This window comes from Myxine glutinosa, chromosome 13 (genome assembly GCF_964187855.1).
Source record: "Myxine glutinosa chromosome 13, kmMyxGlut1.1, whole genome shotgun sequence".
NCBI lineage: Eukaryota > Metazoa > Chordata > Myxini > Myxiniformes > Myxinidae > Myxine > Myxine glutinosa.
Window position 1 is genome coordinate 103681009 of NC_136273.1, and position 20673 is coordinate 103701681.

The following is a 20673-nucleotide window of genomic DNA, read 5'->3' on the forward strand; positions in this document are numbered from 1 at the left end:
TGTACTTACTTTTTCACGTGACTGTGTGTGTGTGTGTGTATATATAGTGTGTGTATATATGTACTTCCCTCTTCCAAATCCTGGTGGTGTCTGGTCAAATCTGTTTCTGGTGTTTGTTCCCCCTGCATCCCCTCCCTCACCTCAAACGGCTTAACGGCTGACTCCGGACGTGAAAAAGCTGAATGCCTCAACTCTGTGTTTGCCTCTAAATCTTGTGTCCCAAACCCATCCCTCGCTGTACCCACCGTACCCAGTCGTACCCAGCTGCTCCTGGACTCTGTGTCCTTTCCTCCTGACAAGGTCGAAAAGTTTCTGTCAACCCTCGACTCTGATTCTGCAACTGGTCCTGACGGCATCAGCTCACGGGTCCTAAAATCATGTTCTTCCGCTCTTTCACTCCCTCTTTCTGTTCTCTTCACCCTCTCTTTTGCTCAAGGTCATCTGCCATCTGCTTGGAAATCAGCCAACATCATCGCTTTGCACAAAAAAGGTGCAAAAACAGATCCCAGCAACTACAGACCAATCAGCCTTCTCCCAATTATCAGCAAAGTCATGGAATCCATCATTGCTTCAGATGTGAAATCTTTCCTCTTCTCCAATGGCTTGATCTCTGATCATCAATTTGGTTTCAGACCTGGTCACTCTACTCTGAACATGCTGCTTCTGCTTTCTCAACAATGGATGGAGGTCCTCAACGCCAAACAGGAAATTAGAGCCGTCTCCCTTGACATTTCACGTGCCTTCGATACGGTCTGGCACCCTGCTCTGCTCACCAAACTCTCCTCCTTTGGTATCCATGGAAATCTCCACGCATGGCTGGCGGACTTCCTCTCTGGTCATAGTCAACATGTGGCCCTGAATGGGTTTCTCTCATCTCCTCTTCCTGTTCAGGCTGGAGTTCCCCAAGGTAGTGTTCTGGGCCCTGTGCTTTTTCTGGTCTTCATCAATGATCTCTCTGACTCTCTTGAAAATCCTCTCTATCTCTTTGCTGACGACTGTACTCTCTGTCGCTCCATTCCTCATCCCTCAGATCGGCAGTCTGCAGCCTCCTAACTCTCTGCAGACCTGGACAAAATCACAGACTGGGCAAACAAATGGAACATGTCTTTAAATCCTGATAAATCTCACACTCTTACGATGTCTCTCCGAAAAGACCGACTGGAAAACCCTCCCATCCACTTTCTGAATAATCCTCTCCAAGAAGTTCTGTCACTCAAGCTTTTGGGTCTCACTATTTGCCATGATCTTTCCTGGGAAAACCACATTTCCAAGCTGGCCTCCAAAGCCAGTCGCCGACTGGGCATCCTCCGTCGTGCGAAGTCCTTCCTCGGCACACCTGAGCTCCTCACCACATACAAGGCTTTCATTCGCAGCTCAATGGAATACTGTTCTCCCCTATGGGCCGGTGCTCCTGCCTCACACCTTGCTCGTCTTCACGCTGTTGAAACCAAAGCGTTCAGAATCATTGGAATCTCCTGCGATGAAGCTAACTCCAAGGGCCTTTCACTCACTCACCGCATTCAGGTAGGTGGTCTTTCTGTCTTCTACCGACTCCTCTCCGGCCTTGCTCCCCCAGCTCTCTCTGTGCTTTGTCCCCCAAATATTCCTACAGGTCACACAAGATCTGCCAGCAACCCTCTGATGGTTAAACTGCCGAAATCTCGGCTCTCTGCTCACCTTCACTCTTTCATTCCTCTTTTCTCCCGCCTCTGGAACAAACTCCCACACTCCCTTCAATCCCACTCCTCCCTCCAGGTCTTTAAAACAGATGTTCACCACCATCTCTTATCTTTCCCCATCCAAAACCTTGATCTTTTCTACCCCCACTAATTCACCCCAGATCCGCCTTGTTTGAAATTCCAACTTCTTTCCTGGAAGTCCCAGCAGTGTCCATATGTTTTATACCTCTCCCACCCTCCCCCCTTCCCATGCCTCCCCCCCAAAGCCCTCTCCCTCCCACAGATCTCTCGATGTCCCTGGTCTCAGATGTTGTGTTTGTGTTCCTCCCCCTCTCGCCCCATCTTGTCTACCGCTCCCCATGTTATATGTTTTATGTGTCGGTTTGTCTTTCTGTGCGATTAATGTTAGCTCTTTTACGAGCCTCGATCTTGTATACAAAAAAAAACAAAAAAAAAAACTTTCAAGTGAAAAACAAATTCTACAAATTTCAGAAGATTAATTAAAATACAAAACTAGATTATTGTTGTGTGCGGGTAGAGCAATATCTAGAGCCAGGTAGATCTGAATAGGTAACATGCTTCGCCTGTCGGGATAGGGAATCTACATGTAATAAGTTCTGTGTTTTAGTCCGGTTTGTCGGGTTAAGATATCTGCTTGTGAACATACCAGGATGTTCGAGTGTTAGATAGTGTCGGGATTAAGTTGAACCCCTGTGTGTCACACCTGGTAATCAAACCTTTGTCCCTTATGGCAATGCACACACCTGTAGACACTGAGACAGGCCCTGTGGTGCACACATTAATTAAATTCCCTTCCCTGACAAGGACTTCGGAAGAAAACAGGCAAGAGGCCAGTTCGGGGCACCGTCGCATGGGCCGCAGCCAGCTACACCTCCGGCAGGCCGAGCCAGATCGAGTAGCACGAGCTATGACCACGCCACAGGGAACGTGTGATTCGGTGGAGGGCACTGATTTGGTGGCGCGCCAAGGCTGACGTCACCGCCGCAAGGTTATATCGGGGTGCGCCGAATGACATTTTCTCTCTTGCACGTCCAGCTCGAACTCTTCCGCAGCTCTAGCCCGGCTCTTTGGGGCTGGACGTGTTTGAAGGTCTTGCGGTCCTTCTTGGTCTTGAGAGGTCCTGGTGGTCGTTGGCTCGCCATCTGCGTGGTGCTTGGAGTGGTGGTCGGTGCTCCTGGAGCTTAGAGTGGTGCACGGACCTCGTGGGCGGTCGACGAGGAGCGTGGGGTGGGCGTTGGCTCAGGCGTTCGCGGTGCTGTGGTGCTGGAGCGAGGGACCTCGTGGTGTGCAGCGGCGCTTGGAGCCGCGTAGGGACAAGACGGCAAGACAGATAAGGATGCACCACATTCACAATTACATAACGAACGTTTTTCTTTTGGTAATTCCTTCCTGTGTCTCGTTTCTGAAGTGAGGTGTGTGGGATCCCAAATTAGGACTTTTATTTGATTACCGTTGCGTTTCATTGTTTCGGGTTCCGTGGAATAAATCTCTATTTTTGTACATTAAATCTTGTTTGTCGAGTTGATTAATTTCCCTGCAGCTGCCGTCGGTTCGCTGAAGATAAGCGCTTTTGCCACAGCTTCCACTTCCCTTCTTCCTCCCGCGTTTTATAGCCGAATCCGTGTTTGGTCGTCGCCTCAAGTAAGTCCGTTTTGGTCCATCCGCTGGTGTTAACGGAAGGGTCCGCGCGACAATATCTTGGTTGGATAAGTGTCCACCTCCCTGAGTTGATACTTAGTGGAAGCAACTTTGACAACAATTACAGCTGTGAGCTTGTTGGGATAGGTCTCTACCAACCTTACACACCTTGATTGTGCAATATTTGCCCATTCTTTTGTACAAAACTGTTCAAGCTCAGTCATGTTGCATGCAGTGTTGATGGACAGCAATCTTCAAGTGATGCCACAGATCTTTGATTGGATTTAGGTCAGGGCTCTGACTGGGCCACTCAAGGGCATTTACCTTTTTGTTCCTTCGTCACTCCAGTGTAGCTTTGGCTGTGTTCGGGTTAGAGTTTGCACCAAACGTAACATTTTGCATTTAGGCCAAAAAGTTGCATCTTGGTTTCGTCACACCACAAAACTTTTGACAAATGGCCTCAGAATCTCCAGAGTGGTTTTTTTTTTTGCATACCCCAAACGGGACTCAAGGTGGGATTTTTGAGTAATGGCTTCCTTCTTGTCACCCTACTGAACAGGCCAGACTTGTGGAGTGCTTGGGATATTGTTGTCACATGCACACAGTGACCAGTCTTTGTCATAAAGACCTGTAGCTCTTTCAAAGTTGCCAATGGCCTATTGGTGTGCCCTTTCTGATCAGTCTACTCCTTGCTTGGTCATCCAGTTTGGAGGGACGGCCTGATCTAGGCAGGGTCTTGGTGGTTCCATACGCCTTCCGCTTCTTAATGATTGTCTTGACTATGCTCCAATGCTCCATGGATTCAAGGTCTTTGAAATATATTTATACCCATCCCACTGATCTGCACCTTTCTACAACTTTATCCCAGAGGTCTTTTGAAAGCTCCTAGGTGATCATGGTTGGGTCTTTGCTGTGAAATGCACGACCCAGCAGAGAAAACCTGCAGGAACACATGATTTTATTCTGAAATAATCAGAATCACCACAATTTAACACAGGTGGAGACCAATTAACTTGGTGTGATTTTGAAGGTGATTGGTTAAACCTGAGCTAACTTACAATTGCTATTATAAGGGGGATGGTATTGTCGTGTGGATGGCTCAGTTAACACAAAGCGTCACCACGGATGGAATATAGAGCTTAATGAAAGCGTTTATTCAATCGATGGCAGTTCGATAAACGGGCCAGGGGAAATACCGCGGCTTACCTTTCCGGCCCCGACGATGTCTTCTCCCTGTGGAACTTAACTCAAACCGAAACGAATGTGAAATGTACAACAAATAAATATTTATTACGGAACCCAGGAACAAGGAAACGCGACGGTAAATAAATAATGTTCCTAAATCTGGATCCCGCACACAGACTTCATATACAGGACGAATGGAAGAATAATAAAATAAATGTCTCTTTGTGTTTGTGAATGCGAGCTTATCTCCGTCTGGCAGTGTCAGGGATCATCTGGCTCGAGCGCATCTTCCGACGCAGCTCCAGTTGGCGCGAACTGCCTGGTCTTTGGTGCGGAGCGGCCCTCGGCGTGCCTGCGCAATCGCTCGTCAGCGCTCCAACTCAAGCCTCGCTCGTCGTTCGCACACCAACGCAAGGAAGAGAATCGACGGCGTTCCTTCTCTCCACCGTCTTTCGAACTGCTCGTTCCTCCACCAAGTCCGAAGCAAGAGAAGGCCCAGCGTGAAGGGACAGTCAGGAGCAAGAAGCCAAGGGAAGAGAAGAAAATGCCAGCGAGCGAGTCGTTTTGTCACTTGCGGTGTGACGTCACCCCTCCTCTCCCCCAACCAGTGCCTCGTTTCTTGGTGGTCTTTCTCGCCTTCTGACGTCACTGGCGCTTGTCCTTCAATCAGCGACCTGCTTCTAAGTAGTGGTTTTGCGCCTTCCGCACTGATTGGCTGAATGTTCGCGCCTTCCGCACTGATTGGCCGAGGTGTCATCGGTCGGTGGCCAATCAGTGTGCCGCTCCTTCACCTTTCTTACCCCCAATCACGGGGAAGCTTTTTGTCCCTTCCCCGACCAATCACACGTTCTCCTGGGCATAGCTCCCAGCCTGCCTGGCACGATGTTTGTCGCCATGATGGCGTACTGCGCGGCCGCTGCCTGTTGGTTTTTTCGGTCAGTCATTGTAAGGGGGGGAATTTAATCAGTGTGTGCACTGAGGGCCTATCTACTGTCTATGGGATGTATTGCCACAAGGGACACCGGGATGTTCACAGAGGGAATGACACACAATGGAGTTAGCATATTCCCCAATTCTAGTTACCAAGCCCCGCCCCTCGTGGCGGGGACACTAACCCTAACAACGCAGCTTACTCCGACATACGGGCTACAGGTCCCTGACTTACTTACATAGAGGTGGTTCTAGCTACCCATGACAGACGAAGCATGATACCTACACAGATCTACCTCGATCTAGATATTCCCCTCTACCCCAAATTCATAACAGTATTCAACCAAGATATCCTAGTTTTGTATTTTTAATGGATTTTCTCAAATTTGTAGAATTTGTTTTTCACTTTCAGTTGTGGGTTACGATGTGCAAATAAAGGTGGAAAAAGTCTGATTTAATGTAATTTAATTCCAGGTTATAAGGTAACAAAAGGTGAACATTTGAAAGGGGGTGTAGACTTTATATAGGCACTGTATATATTGTATTGTGTACACGTATTACACATTTTATACACACACACACAGACACACACGCATGCACACACGTACACACACACTCCCGCCTATTGAGACGAGGGTAAAAACACTGAAATATCTCACTTTCCACTCAGCCTCCTCCTGGATGCGTCTGTCGAGTTGATCCGAATCTCTTGAAACACGTTCCACAACGGCTGGTGCCTCACTTGAAGGAGACGATTGAAGAAACTCTATACCAGATTCTATGTGAAACAAGAAGAATCCAGCACAGGTAAACAACGACTGTATTTGTTTCAATTGCACAAAGATACATCATATGAACAAGAAGAATCCAGCACAGGTAAACAACGACTGTATTTGTTTCAATTGCACAAAGATACATCATATGAGCAGCTGTGCTACAAAGTGCCTTGTTTTGGTCAAAGTATCTTCCATTACAGGAAGAACGAGAACAGCAGTCGGGAGAGAGCATACCTCTGTCAGGCCAAACAGTTTGTTTTGTATCCCACTGATAGGCCGAATATAGATCCGGACCTGCAAAATCAAATTGGAGTGTTCTTGTCACCAAACCAACTGTCACCAAACCCATCCACCAAGTTTCATTTAAATACGTGTATATCTTTTTGAATTTCTCATATTCGGATCCAGATTCTGATCTTCACCAAAGCTTATGGGTCACCCTGGTAGATGGTATAAACAAATCTTGTAGTAGCAGCTAAAATAGTGTCCTGGGACTTATGGCTCACCCTGGTACATGGTATAAACAAATCTTGTATTAGCAGATAAAACTGTCCTGGGGGTTATGGCTCACCCTGGTAGAAGGTACAAATAAATATTGTATGAACAGGTAAAACCGTGTCCTGGGGCTTATGACTCACCCTGGTAGCTGGTACAAACAAATGTTGTATGAACAGGTAAAACCGTGTCCTGGGACTTATGGCTCACCCTGGTAGAAGGTATAAACAAATCTTGTATGAGCAGATAAAACTGTGTGCTGGGACTTATGGTTCACTAGGGTAGAAGGTAAAAACAAATATTGTACAAACAGGTAAAACCGTGTCCTGGGGTTTATGGTTCACTAGGGTAGAAGGTATAAACAATTCTTGTACAAACAGGTAAAATGGTGTCCTGGGGTTTATGGTTCACTAGGGTAGAAGGTATAAACAAATGTTGTACAAACAGGTAAAACCGTGTCGTAGGGCTTATGGTTCACTAGGGTAGAAGGTATAAACAAATCTTGTATAAACAGGTAAAACCGTGTCATGGGGCTTATGGTTCACCAGGGTAGAAGGTATAAACAAATCTTGTATAAACAGGTAAAACCGTGTCCTGGGGCTTATGGTTCACTAGGGTAGAAGGTATAAACAAATGTTGTACAAACAGGTAAAACCGTGTCCTGGGGCTTATGGTTCACTCGGGTAGAAGGTTAAAAACAATTCTTGTATAAACAGGTAAAACCGTGTCCTGGGGTTTATGGTTCACTAGGATAGAAGGTATAAACAAATGTTGTAGAACAGCTAAAACCGTGTCCTGGGGCTTATGGTTCACTAGAGTAGAACAACAACACAACAACATGCATTTTAAGGCCATTTTCTCTGCAAGAGCGGGGGTTAGCCTTGCGGTCCCCATGACAATCTTCTCCATTTTGCCTTATTTTCTGCATCTCACCTTGTTAACGCCCTTGCCCGCATTTCTTCTTTGACCATCATGCGATGAATGATAACCTTCATCGCACATTGTACATTCAATGGAGTTCACTCCGACACCCTTTCCTACACACAGCACACGGCCACTTCCCAGTTCTTTCCACCTCACCACATGCTTTACCACTTGCCATCACCTTCGTTTTTCCGATATTCACCTTCAGACCTTTTGTCTCCGTACATTCCTTCCACTTGTTCATCTTTTCCTTCAGTCCATCCATACTTTCCGCAATCAACACCAGATCATCTGCATACAACAACTCCCACAGTAAACCCTCCTTTACGTTCTGAGCCAGCACCTCCATCACAGCTACAAATAGTAGTGGACTTAGTACCGACCACTGATGCACTCCCACCTTCACCTCAAACTCACCACTGTTCCCGTCCTTCATCCTTACAGCTGTGCACGCTCTTTTGTACATTGCCATCCCATCACTACTCTGATCAACCATTCCTCCACTTCTAACTTCCTCAATGCCCATGCCAATACTTCACGTGGAACCCTATCGAATGCTTTCTCCAGATAAACAAACCCAAGAAACAACTTCTTCCTCTTCTCCATGTACTTCTCCTGCAACTGCCTCACAATAAAGAGCGCGTCTGTCGTTCCTCTTCATGGCATAAATCCAAACTGCATTTCGTCAATCTTCACTTTCTTCCATATCCTACTCTCCAACACCCTTTCCAATACCTTCATTCCATGCTCCAATAACTTTATCGCTCGGTACGAGCCACACTCCAGAGGGTCACCTTTCCCCTTGTATAGAGGGACGAGGGTACTCGGTTCCCAATCCACTGGAATGCGGCCTTCTTTCACCACCAGATTGCAGATCTCTGCCATTCTCTTCACACCCCAACTTCCTGCTGCCTTCAACATATTTCCCACAACTCCCGTCGGCCCTCCCGCTTTTCTACTCTTCATTGCTTTATCGCTTCCTCAACTTTCTTCTCAGTTATCTTCTCTGCCGGTGCGAAAACTGGGTTGCTCTCTATGTTGCCATCCCATTCATTCTCTGTAGTCAACAGCATTTCCATATATCTTTTCCATCTTCCTTTAATTCCATCTGGGTCCACAACGATTTGTCCCACTTCATCCTTCAAGCAACTCACCCCCATCACATCACACCCCTCTTTCACTATCTGCTTTGCAATCCTGAATACCGCTCTCTGACCCTCTCCCGAATCCAAGCGTTCTCCGAACATTTTCCTGCATGGCTCCTATGCCTTTGCTACCTCTTCTTTGCAGCCTTTTAACTTTCATGCTCTGCTTTTTCTGCTCCCGTACCCTTCGCCTTCTGCCACTCATTGAAATTCTTCCTCTTCTCGTTAATCCTCTTTCCAACTTCATCATCCCACCACCATGTTTCCGAGTGCCTCGGTGGTCCTTTTGTCCATCCACATACCTCACACCAACGGCTCCCAACAGACTATCTTTCATTGACATCCAACCAGTTTCAAGCTCAACCACATCATCCTATACCCTACTCAGCCTGTCTTTTAATGCCTCCCTCACTGTCACCTCTTTCAACCTCCACACGTTCATTCTCGGTTTGTACTTGGCCCGCCGAGCTCTCCTCGCACCTTTCACCGTTATGTCGCAGACAACCAAGTGGTGCTGTGAAACAGCCTCCTCCCGATCACCTTGTGTCCCGGAGGTGCCCCCTATCTCGCCTACGCACCATCAGGTAGTCAACGGTCGTCGTCGACCCACCTGTCGAGCATGTGACAGGCTTATTATCCTCTTTCTGGAACTGAGTATTACAAATCAACAAATCAGCTCCATCAGCAAACTCCAAAATCCTTTCACCTTCTCCATTTCTCACACCATATCCGTAACCCCCATGAACTCCCTCAAAACCATCCATACTCCTTCCCACATGTCCATTTAGGTCTCCTCCTACCACAACAACTTCCTCATCTTTCACATTTTCCATCAGCTTCTCTTATCGCACACCAGAACTTGTCCTTCTCTTCATCGCTCCGACCAACCTGTGGAGCATATCCCGAGATGACATTCACCAAGAGCTTTCCAATCATCATTTTCACCATCATCAACCTGTCACTCACTCTCGTCACACTCACCACACTGTCTACAAACTCCTCAGAAAACAGGACACCAACACCATTCACGCCCTCCGGGCACCCTTGCCACACAAACTTGTATTTCTGTCCCTGCCTACCCTTCACCATTCTCACACCACTTCCCTTCCATCTCGTCTCTTGCACACAACATATGTCCACTCTTCTTCTGACCAATACTTCCACCACTTCTCCTGATCTCCCTGTCATTGTCCCTACATTCCATGTCCCAAACCTCAGAAACCGATCTCCACTTCGGGCTGTACCCTGCCCATATGTAGTTGTAATTGTCATGGTTCTCTTTTTGAGGCAATGTTTTTAATGGCCGGATGCCCTTAGGGTAGAAGGTATAAACAAATGTTGTACAAACAGGTAAAACCGTGTCCTGGGGCTTATGGTTCACTTGGGTAGAATGCATAAACAAATGTTGTATAAACAGGTAAAACCGTGTCCTGGGGCTTATGGTTCACTCGGGTAGAAGGTATAAACAAATCTTGTATAAACAGGTAAATCCGTGTCCTTGGGCTTATGGTTCACTAGGGTAGAGGGTATAAACAAACCTTGTACAAACAGGCAAAACCGTGTCCTGGGACTTATGGTTCACTAGGGTAGAAGGTATAAACAAACCTTGTATAAACAGGTAAAACCGTGTCCTGGGGCTCATGGTTCACTTGGGTAGAAGGGATAAACAAATGTTGTATAAACAGGTAAAACCGTGTCCTGGGGCTTATGGTTCACTTGGGTAGAAGGTATAAACAAATGTTGTACAAACAGGTAAAACAGTGTCCTGGGGCTTATGGTTCACTAGGGTAGAAGGTATAAACAAATGTTGTACAAACAGGTAAAACCGTGTCCTGGGGCTTATGGTTCACGAGGGTAGAAGGCATAACAAATGTTGTACAAACAGGTAAAACCATGTCCTGGGGCTTATGGTTCACTAGGGTAGAAGGTATAAACAAATGTTGTACAAACAGCTAAAACCGTGTCCTGGGGCTTATGGTTCACTCGGGTAGAAGGTATAAACAAACGTTGTACAAACAGGTAAAACCGTGTCCTGGGGCTTATGGTTCACTAGGGTAGAAGGTATAAATAAATCTAGCATAAACAGGTAAAACCGTGTCCTGGGGCTTATGGTTCACTGGGGTAGAAGGTACAAACAAATGTTGTTCAAACAGGTAAAACCGTGTCCTGCGGCTTATGGTTCACTAGGGTAGAAGGTATAAACAAATGTTGTATAAACAGGTAAAACCGTGTCCTGGGACTTATGGTTCACTCGGGTAGAAGGTACAAACAAATGTTGTACAAACAGGTAAAACCGTGTCCTGGGGCTTATGGTTCACGAGGATAGAAGGCATAACAAATGTTGTACAAACAGGTAAAACCGTGTCCTGGGGCTTATGGTTCACTAGGGTAGAAGGTATAAACAAATGTTGTACAAACAGGTAAAACCGTGTCCTGCGGCTTATGGTTCACTAGGGTGGAAGGTATAAACAAACCTTGTATAAACAGGTAAAACCGTGTCCTGAGGCTTATGGTTCACTAGGGTAGAAGGTAAAAACAAATGTTGTATAAACAGGTAAAACCATGTCCTGGGACTTATGGTTCACTCGGGTAGAAGGTATAATCAAATGTTGTACAAACAGGTAAAACCGTGTCCTGGGGCTTATGGTTCACTAGGGTAGAAGGTAAAAACAATTCTTGTATAAACAGGTAAAACCGTGTCCTGGGGCTTATGGTTCACCAGGGTAGAAGGTATAAACAAATCTTGTATAAACAGGTAAAACCGTGTCCTGGGGCTTATGGTTCACTAGGGTAGAAGGTATAAACAAATGTTGTACAAACAGGTAAAACCGTGTCCTGGGGCTTATGGTTCACTAGGGTAGAAGGTATAAACAAATGTTGTACAAACAGGTAAAACCGTGTCCTGGGGTTTATGGTTCACTTGGGTAGAAGGTAAAAACAATTCTTGTATAAACAGGTAAAACCGTGTCCTGGGGCTTATGGTACACTCGGGTAGAAGGTAAAAACAAATGTTGTATAAACAGGTAAAACCGTGTCCTGGGGTTTATGGTTCACTCGGGTAGAAGGTAAAAACAATTCTTGTATAAACAGGTAAAACCGTGTCCTGGGGCTTATGGTTCACTAGGGTAGAAGGTAAAAACAAATGTTGTATAAACAGGTAAAACCGTGTCCTGGGACTCATGGTTCACTCGGGTAGAAGGTATAAACAAATGTTGTACAAACAGGTAAAACTGTGTCCTGGGGCTTATGGTTCACTGGGGTAGAAGGTACAAACAAATGTTGTACGAACAGCTAAGCAGAATCTTGTCTGCAAAGACGTAACAATGATCCTGAAGTAACCAACAAAACAAGGCAGAAATGACAATGAACACACTGATCTACCAAATAAACCTCTTTGCTCTAAAACCAGGAATGCAAAGCCAGCAATTTTCCATGCCATGTTACATTTTACACTGGGCTATTAGAGGGCCATGTTATATTTTACACTGGGCTATTAGAGGGCCATGTTACATTTTACACTGGGCTATTAGAGGGCCATGTTATATTTTACACTGGGCTATTAGAGGGCCATGTTACATTTTACACTGGGCTATTAGAGGGCCATGTTACATTTTACACTGGGCTATTAGAGGGCCATGTTATATTTTACACTGGGCTATTAGAGGGCCATGTTACATTTTACACTGGGCTGTTAGAGGGCCATGTTACATTTTGCACTGGGCTGTTAGAGGGCCATGTTACATTTTACACTGGGCTATTAGAGGGCCATGTTATATTTTACACTGGGCTATTAGAGGGCCATGTTACATTTTACACTGGGCTATTAGAGGGCCATGTTACATTTTACACTGGGCTATTAGAGGGCCATGTTACATTTTACACTGGGCTATTAGAGGGCCATGTTACATTTTACACTGGGCTGTTAGAGGGCCATGTTACATTTTACACTGGGCTATTAGAGGGCCATGTTATATTTTACACTGGGCTATTAGAGGGCCATGTTACATTTTACACTGGGCTATTAGAGGGCCATGTTACATTTTACACTGGGCTGTTAGAGGGCCATGTTACATTTTACACTGGGCTATTAGAGGGCCATGTTACATTTTACACTGGGCTGTTAGAGGGCCATGTTACATTTTACACTGGGCTGTTAGAGTTGCAGCTTTGAGTGTGATGAAGATAGTCAGGTTCACTATGTTAACAAATATAATTTCTTTCAAAATTTTGGGATTAGCAAACCTGTACATTTTTGGAATCTTCAGAGCATGGAGAATCTGAAAATCAATGTTGGCATTTGCACAGACACCTGCATGGCCGCCATTTTGGATTTTCAAAATGGCCGCCATAAAATACATATTTTGCGCGATCTCGGCTTCCAGTCAACCAAGAGACTTAATTAAATATGCTAATCCTATGTTTTCTGGGTCAAGGAATCCAATAAAGGCCTCAAAATAGTGCTCAGGATTATAGAAAAGCAACAAACAAAGGTAATTGAAAACCATTGTCTTTATATTTGTGATATAACTGTATTACATAATACATGATATTGCAAGTCCTTGGAAGTTATAGGTTGTTATAGGAAGTTATAGGTAGTATCAGATTGAACTATAAGTCCTATACACAGGATCTACGAGGTCTATACCGTTCAGGAATATGCTTTTACAGATCTTCATCACTGTCCTGAGGGTCATTTTCGCAAAGTTGTCTACGCAAATGTAAACATTAATTTTGGATTCCTCATGCTCTGAGTATTCCAAAAATGTATAGTTTTGCTAATCGACCAAAATTTTGAACGAAAAAACATAGTGAACCTGACTAGTGGTTTTTACCTGCTTATTTGAGGATCATGAAAACCCAGATTTCAGTAGCAGATCGGTCCGTCTTTCTGTCATCGTTTCGTTCCTGTGTTCACTGTGTTATTCATGCAATCCCGTGTCTTATCGGTACCTTGCTGATGTCTTTTCAAATTCGTGTTTGGGTGTCTGGCCTAGCTCCAAAGGGCCACAGCTATAGCAGGCGTGATTCATTAGAATAAGGTCCGACACGTGCCTCATTTGGTTCATTTGGTCCTCCATGTACTCATTTTGTGCCATAAACGTTCTATCTTTTTTCCTTCTTACTTTAAAAGCTTTCAATGCCGTTTTAAAACGCTTAATCTTCTGTCTCTCCATCAGAAACATCTGTGTTCTTCTTCTTCATGCCGAATTTTTCCTCTTCTTTTTCACACAATTTATTTCCTAAATCTGTTGATCACGCAAACGCTCCGTCCGTGCTCTTTCCTCCTTGATGTCAATAACCATTCATTTTATTTCCATCACAATGTCTCTCTTCGTTAGAATCAGGAGAAGTCCACTTTTCAAAAAATGCCAGCACACCACCATTAACACTTCATAGTCTGCCCCACATGGATACCACACACCCCCAACTGTGCATCCCACGGTCCCCGCCACATGTCCCGCACATCCACAGCGCGTTTCAGACCCCACGCATCCCATACCGCAAGCCACACAACTGTACCCACCTCCCCGTGCCATTTGTCCCACACCCCTTCCCCCACCGAGTGTCACCCTGTCCCTCCCCTCACCATGTGTCATGCTCCACTGATACGCGTCATACATCTCCTACCCCCACAAAGCATCACACCCCCACTCGCCCTGCTGTGCATCACATCCCCAATATCACCACCGCACGTCACACCCTCACTCGCCCTGCTGTGCATCACACCCCCAATATCACCACCACACGTCACACCCTCACTCGCCCTGCTGTGCATCACACCCCCAATATCACCACCGCACGTCACACCCTCACTCGCCCTGCTGTGCATCACACCCCCAATATCACCACCACACGTCACACCCTCACTCGCCCTGCTGTGCGTCACACCCCCAATATCACCACCGCACGTCACACCCTCACTCGCCCTGCTGTGCATCACACCCCCAATATCACCACCACACGTCACACCCTCACTCGCCCTGCTGTGCATCACACCCCCAATATCACCACCGCACATCACACCCCCACTCACCCTGCTGTGCGTCACACTCCCAACATCACCACCGCACATCACACCCTCACTCGCCCTGCTGTGCATCACACCCCCAATATCACCACCGCACGTCACACCTCCACTCCCTCTGCCACACATTGTGCCCCAACTCCTCACCACGTCATGCTCCCCATTCCCCGCTGCACGATCCAGCTCACTGAGCAATTGTACTGAACATTTACTTTTTATAGGAATTACAAGACCAAAAACCTCAATGACAAAATCCAACTTTAATAACAAAAAGAATGCTCACCTTTACACATGAATTGCCGGACAGCCTCTGTTCCATTGCTGGAAACTTCCATCGGTGGAAAAATCACTTTCTCCAAGTCAAAGTACAGCTTCTGTCATGGCAAAAAGCAGCATACATGGCATTTACTCTCACTGTGCCTGCACACCTCCACCCTCACCACCGCCTGCACTACCCTCACCACCGCCTGAACTACCCTCATCCTCACCACCGCCTGCACTACCCTCATCCTCACCACCGCCTATACTCACCCCACCCTCACCACCGCCTGCACTACCCTCATCCTCATCACCGCCTGTACTCACCCCACCCTCATCACCGCTTGCACTACCCTCATCCTCATCACCACCTGCACTCACTCCACCCTCACCACTGCCTACACTCACTCCACCCTCACCCGGGCCTGCACTCACGACAACTTCACCTCTGCCTTGACTAGCTACACCGCCACCTCTGCCTTGATTAGCTACACCGCCACCCCTGCCTGCACTCGCTTCACCCACACCACTGCATGCATTCCATACACCCCCAACATTAAAAAGCAGACATTATACACCCTCACCACTACCAAGCTGCTCTGCAGACTCCCTCCACAAATAGAACCAACTTGTACCTATACGTTTTCACACTGCGTTACCTCTTGTAAAGTACCTATAGAATCCTGTAACCTACCCACAACAATTATCAGGTGTGCCATTCCTATACACTTCCTAAAGAAAAGGTTATCGTTTGTCTCCTCCATCCGGAATCCTGATCACATCAAACATTTATCACACAGTTTTAAATCTAGCTCCATTCATTCTCCTTGCACCTCCATCAATTCGCTCTCTGATGACCCTTTTCCCAACAATCTTTTCATTTTCCTTCTTTACCTTGACTGCCCACTGACTAATGTAATTCCAGGATTTAAAAAAACATTTACCGCTCGACTCGTCGCCAAATCGAGTACACCCTAGAACATGTACACTTAAAGGGAAAAGCAACACTATTACCCGCTAATCTGCTACAAACACAACTCCAACCTTAATAGATCATATTCTTCTTCTTCTTCTTACGATTAATTCATGCTGGGTGGCATATGGAGCCCCTCCCCTTACCCTTGCCCTCCTTCACCTCCCACTCCCACCCTTCCCTCAATCTTCCCTCCCCTCACCCTCCCCCTACCAACGTTAGGTGCTTCAGCTAGTATATAGTATAACTTAACCAAAATCACAATAGCAAATATGTTATGAGAACAAAGAAAACCGCTATTCACATTCTGCCATCAGGAGTTCTGAGGCTACCACCTGCACCCTCTGAAATCTCATGAGACCTTCTCACCTAGCAAATTGGCTATAAAGCTGGCAAAGACAGTCAACAGGAAACACCGATAATTCGGCAAACCACAGCTACTACTCAGGAGGAACTAAAGTTGGATATTGCAACTGGAACAACTGTCCAGGTTGTGAGCTATGGGTATGAATGAATTGGTCTGAATGTTGAAGTGGTGCGTAGATACATTGTGTGCTTGACATGGATTTGATCAGGAAAATAAAGGAAATTCACCCAACAGAAACAACTACAAGTAGTGACACATCTGATTCAGCTCGAGGAGTTACAAGGACATTTGACAGGGATTGTTACCTCGGAGACATACTGAATGGAGAAGGTGGATCAGACTGGGCAACGGTTGCTCGATTGAGATGTGCATGGAAGAAGTTTCGGGAACTGAGTGGCGTGCTGATGATGAGGGGAGTGTCGTTGAAGCTGAAGGGAAAGGTGTATGCTGCATGTGTGAGAGGTGTTATGATTTATGGGAGCGAGACATAGGTAATGAACGTAGAGCAGCAACGAAGGCTGGAAAGGGTGGAAATGCAAACGGTTCGGCGGATGTGCGGAGTATCGTTGAGAGAGGGGAAGACAAATGATGAATTGCGAAAGATGATGGGAATAGAGCCTGTGATTGATGCTGTGAAGAGGAACAGGTTGAGATGGTTTGGTCATGTGTTGAGGAAGGATGAAAGTGACTGGTTGAGAAGAGTGATGGAAATGAATGTAGAAGGAAGTAGAGGACGGGGAAGACCGAGAAAGACTTGGCTAAAGATGGTGGAAGAAGAAATGCGGGCAAGGGGGTTAACAAGGAGAGATGCGGAAAATAGGGCAAAATGGAGAAGATTGTCATGGGGACCGCAAGGCTAACCCCCGCTCTAGCAGGGAAAATGACCTTAAAATGCATGTTGTTGTTGTTGTTGTTACTAATGTGGCAAATAAAAAATTTTAAAAAGAGGGCATAAGTGGAAAAAAAAGTTAACTAAGGAGAAACACGAGACCAGTGAAAAATCCAAGACAGTTTCGGGTCACGAGAGGCAAGGACGAGGACCTTTGCGAGACATTCTCTCCACAGTTAAACTCAGTTGAGTTGGATCCACAGGTGAGGAGGAAAACCATTGGGACCCCTTCTTTCACAAGTTATATTGAAGGTAAACTTAATGGACTTGGGAATTTGAGTTACCTGAATATGGCAAAATATGGCCCGTGAAGCCGTAGTTCACACTGGAGCCAATCATACAATTGTAAGTCAAGTGATCTTGATCAAGTGTTGATGGAGGGAATAGCATCACTCCACTCAGAGAACAAGGTTGTTCCTGACAACTGGGCTGGTTATACCCACGTTGGGGCAAGAAACCACGAGACTGGAATTTGGCACAAAGAAGTTTGAAATTGAAGTATGAATGGCAGAGTTGTGTGATACATGTGACGTTGATGGTGATTTCCTGCCCTCAAAATAATGCCATTTAAGCACTGGTAAAGGGTATCTGTGGGTGCAGTCCGAGAAGTTGCATTTGCTCGGCCAGGGAGGTGATGAGGTGAGAAACTGTGCAGGTTCATGGTGCCCACGCCAATCATAATCCCTCAAGGTTATGGGATGTTGCCAATATCACAATGGGCCACATGACCCAAGCGAGAGTGTGCAGGTTCATGGTGCCAGCACCAATCATAATCCCTCAAGGTTATGGGATGTTGGCAATATCACAATGGGCCACATATCCCAAGCGAGAGTGCGCAGGTTCATGGTGCCCGCACCAATCATAATCCCTCAAGGTTATGGGATGTTGGCAATATCACAATGGGCCACATGACCCAAGCGAGAGTGCGCAGGTTCATGGTGCCAGCACCAATCATAATCCCTCACGGTTATGGGATGTTGGCAATATCACAATGGGCCACATGACCCAAGCGAGAGTGCGCAGGTTCATGGTGCCCGCACCAATCATAATCCCTCAAGGTTATGGGATGTTGGCAATGTCACAATGGGCCACATGACCCAAGCGAGAGTGTGCAGGTTCATGGTGCCAGCACCAATCATAATCCCTCAAGGTTATGGGATGTTGGCAATATCACAATGGGCCACATGACCCAAGCGAGAGTGCGCAGGTTCATGGTGCCCGCACCAATCATAATCCCTCAAGGTTATGGGATGTTGGCAATGTCACAATGGGCCACATGACCCAAGCGAGAGACCCCCCTCCCCCCCCCCCCCCCCCCCCCCACCCCCCGCCATGCACCGTCTGGTGGAATCATTCGATTATAAAGGCCGGAGACAGCACGGTGTTTGAATTAAAATAATAAATTCAGTGAACATCTCACTTTCAAGCAGGAAATATTTTAAAGCAACAAAATCAATGAGACCTTTGCAAATTGTATAGTACCTGCAAGGTGGACAGGTAAGCGAGGCATTTTGGCAACCGGTTAAAGTGGTTTCCTCTCAAATCAAGACTGTAGAGTTGGCCCAGGGCCCGCAGACTGTCTGGGAGGCCCACCAGTGCGTTATCTGAAAAACAGCACACACACGGAGCCCAGGAATTGTAGCTTACCTTACGTAAACGTAAATATGTACGATCAATGTGAGTATTTGTCGTTGGTAAAACCGACACTGCAGTGGTTACCTTATGCACATGTCGCGGTTACCTTATTCACTTATCCGCATGTGACGGTTACCATTACGATGGGTTTGGTCTAACACACGCACACGGACGTTTGGTTGTGTCGTCGTGACGCACGCGCGGTGTTGGAGCCACGCCCTCCGAAGAGGGTGCTTGGTTTATATAAGCCGTTACACGACTTCCGTTCGCGAGCAGTTGCTGGAGATTTCTGTACAATAAACAACCTCTTGTACCCAACGAAATGGCCTCTTCTTATCGTCTTCGGCAACAGCTAAACATTGTAGCTTACCTTACGTAAACGTCAATATGTACGATCAATGTGAGTATTTGTCGTTGATAAAACAGACACCATCATTAAACACAGTCAGAGGGAATCGACAAGCATATGTCCAAAGTTACACAACATCACATCACATGCGAAGAAGAATCAGTGGGAACAAAGTTACACAACTTCACATCACATGCGAAAAAGAATCAGTGGGAACAAAGTTACACAACTTCACAAAATGCCGTGTGCTAAAAACAACCACTGAGGGAACAAAGTTACACAACTTCACAAAATGCAGTGTGCTAAAAACAACCACTGAGGGAACAAAGTTACACAACTTCACAAAATGCAGTGTGCTAAAAACAACCACTGAGGGAACAAAGTTACACAACTTCACAAAATGCAGTGTGCTAAAAACAACCACCGAGGTAATAAAGTTACACAACTTCACAAAATGCCGTGTGCTAAAAACAACCACTGAGGTAATAAAGTTACACAACTTCACAAAATGCCGTGTGCTAAAAACAACCACCGAGGTAATAAAGTTACACAACTTCACAAAATGCAGTGTGCTAAAAACAACCACCGAGGTAATAAAGTTACACAACTTCACAAAATGCAGTGTGCTAAGAACAACCACTGAGGGAATAAAGTTACACAACTTCACAAAATGCCGTGTGCTAAGAACAACCACTGAGGTAATAAAGTTACACAACCTCACAAAATGCCATGTGCTAAGAACAACCACTGAGGGAACAAAGTTACACAACATCACATCACATCACATCACATCACATGCGAAGAAGAATCAGTGGGAACAAAGTGACAACTTCACAAAATGCCGTGTGCTAAAAACAACCACCGAGGGAACAAAGTTACACAACTTCACAAAATGCAGTGTGCTAAAAACAACCACCGAGGTAATAAAGTTACACAACTTCACAAAATGCAGTGTGCTAAGAACAACCACTGAGGGAACAAAGTTACACAACTTCACAAAATGCAGTGTGCTAAAAACAACCACCGAGGTAATAAAGTTACACAACTTCACAAAATGCCGTGTGCTAAAAACAACCACCGAGGGAACAAAGTTACACAACTTCACAAAATGCAGTGTGCTAAAAACAACCACCGAGGTAATAAAGTTACACAACTTCACAAAATGCAGTGTGCTAAGAACAACCACTGAGGGAATAAAGTTACACAACTTCACAAAATGCCGTGTGCTAAGAACAACCACTGAGGTAATAAAGTTACACAACCTCACAAAATGCCATGTGCTAAGAACAACCACTGAGGGAACAAAGTTACACAACATCACATCACATCACATCACATCACATGCGAAGAAGAATCAGTGGGAACAAAGTGACAACTTCACAAA

At 45.9% G+C, this 20673-nt stretch overlaps 1 protein-coding gene across 3 annotated transcripts in view; it reads right to left on the bottom strand.

Moving 5' to 3' along the window:
- LRSAM1 (leucine rich repeat and sterile alpha motif containing 1) overlaps positions 1-20673 on the bottom strand; it is a 173616-nt gene that overhangs the window by 86552 nt on the left and 66391 nt on the right. For all 3 annotated transcript variants that reach the window (XM_068134880.2, XM_068134883.2, XM_068134881.2), the window contains 3 exons: positions 18788-18909; positions 15102-15192; positions 6113-6231 (listed from right to left, as the gene is read on the bottom strand). In XM_068134880.2, the coding sequence (XP_067990981.2) occupies positions 6113-6231; positions 15102-15192; positions 18788-18909 (332 nt within the window). The remainder of the gene's footprint in view (positions 1-6112; positions 6232-15101; positions 15193-18787; positions 18910-20673) is intronic.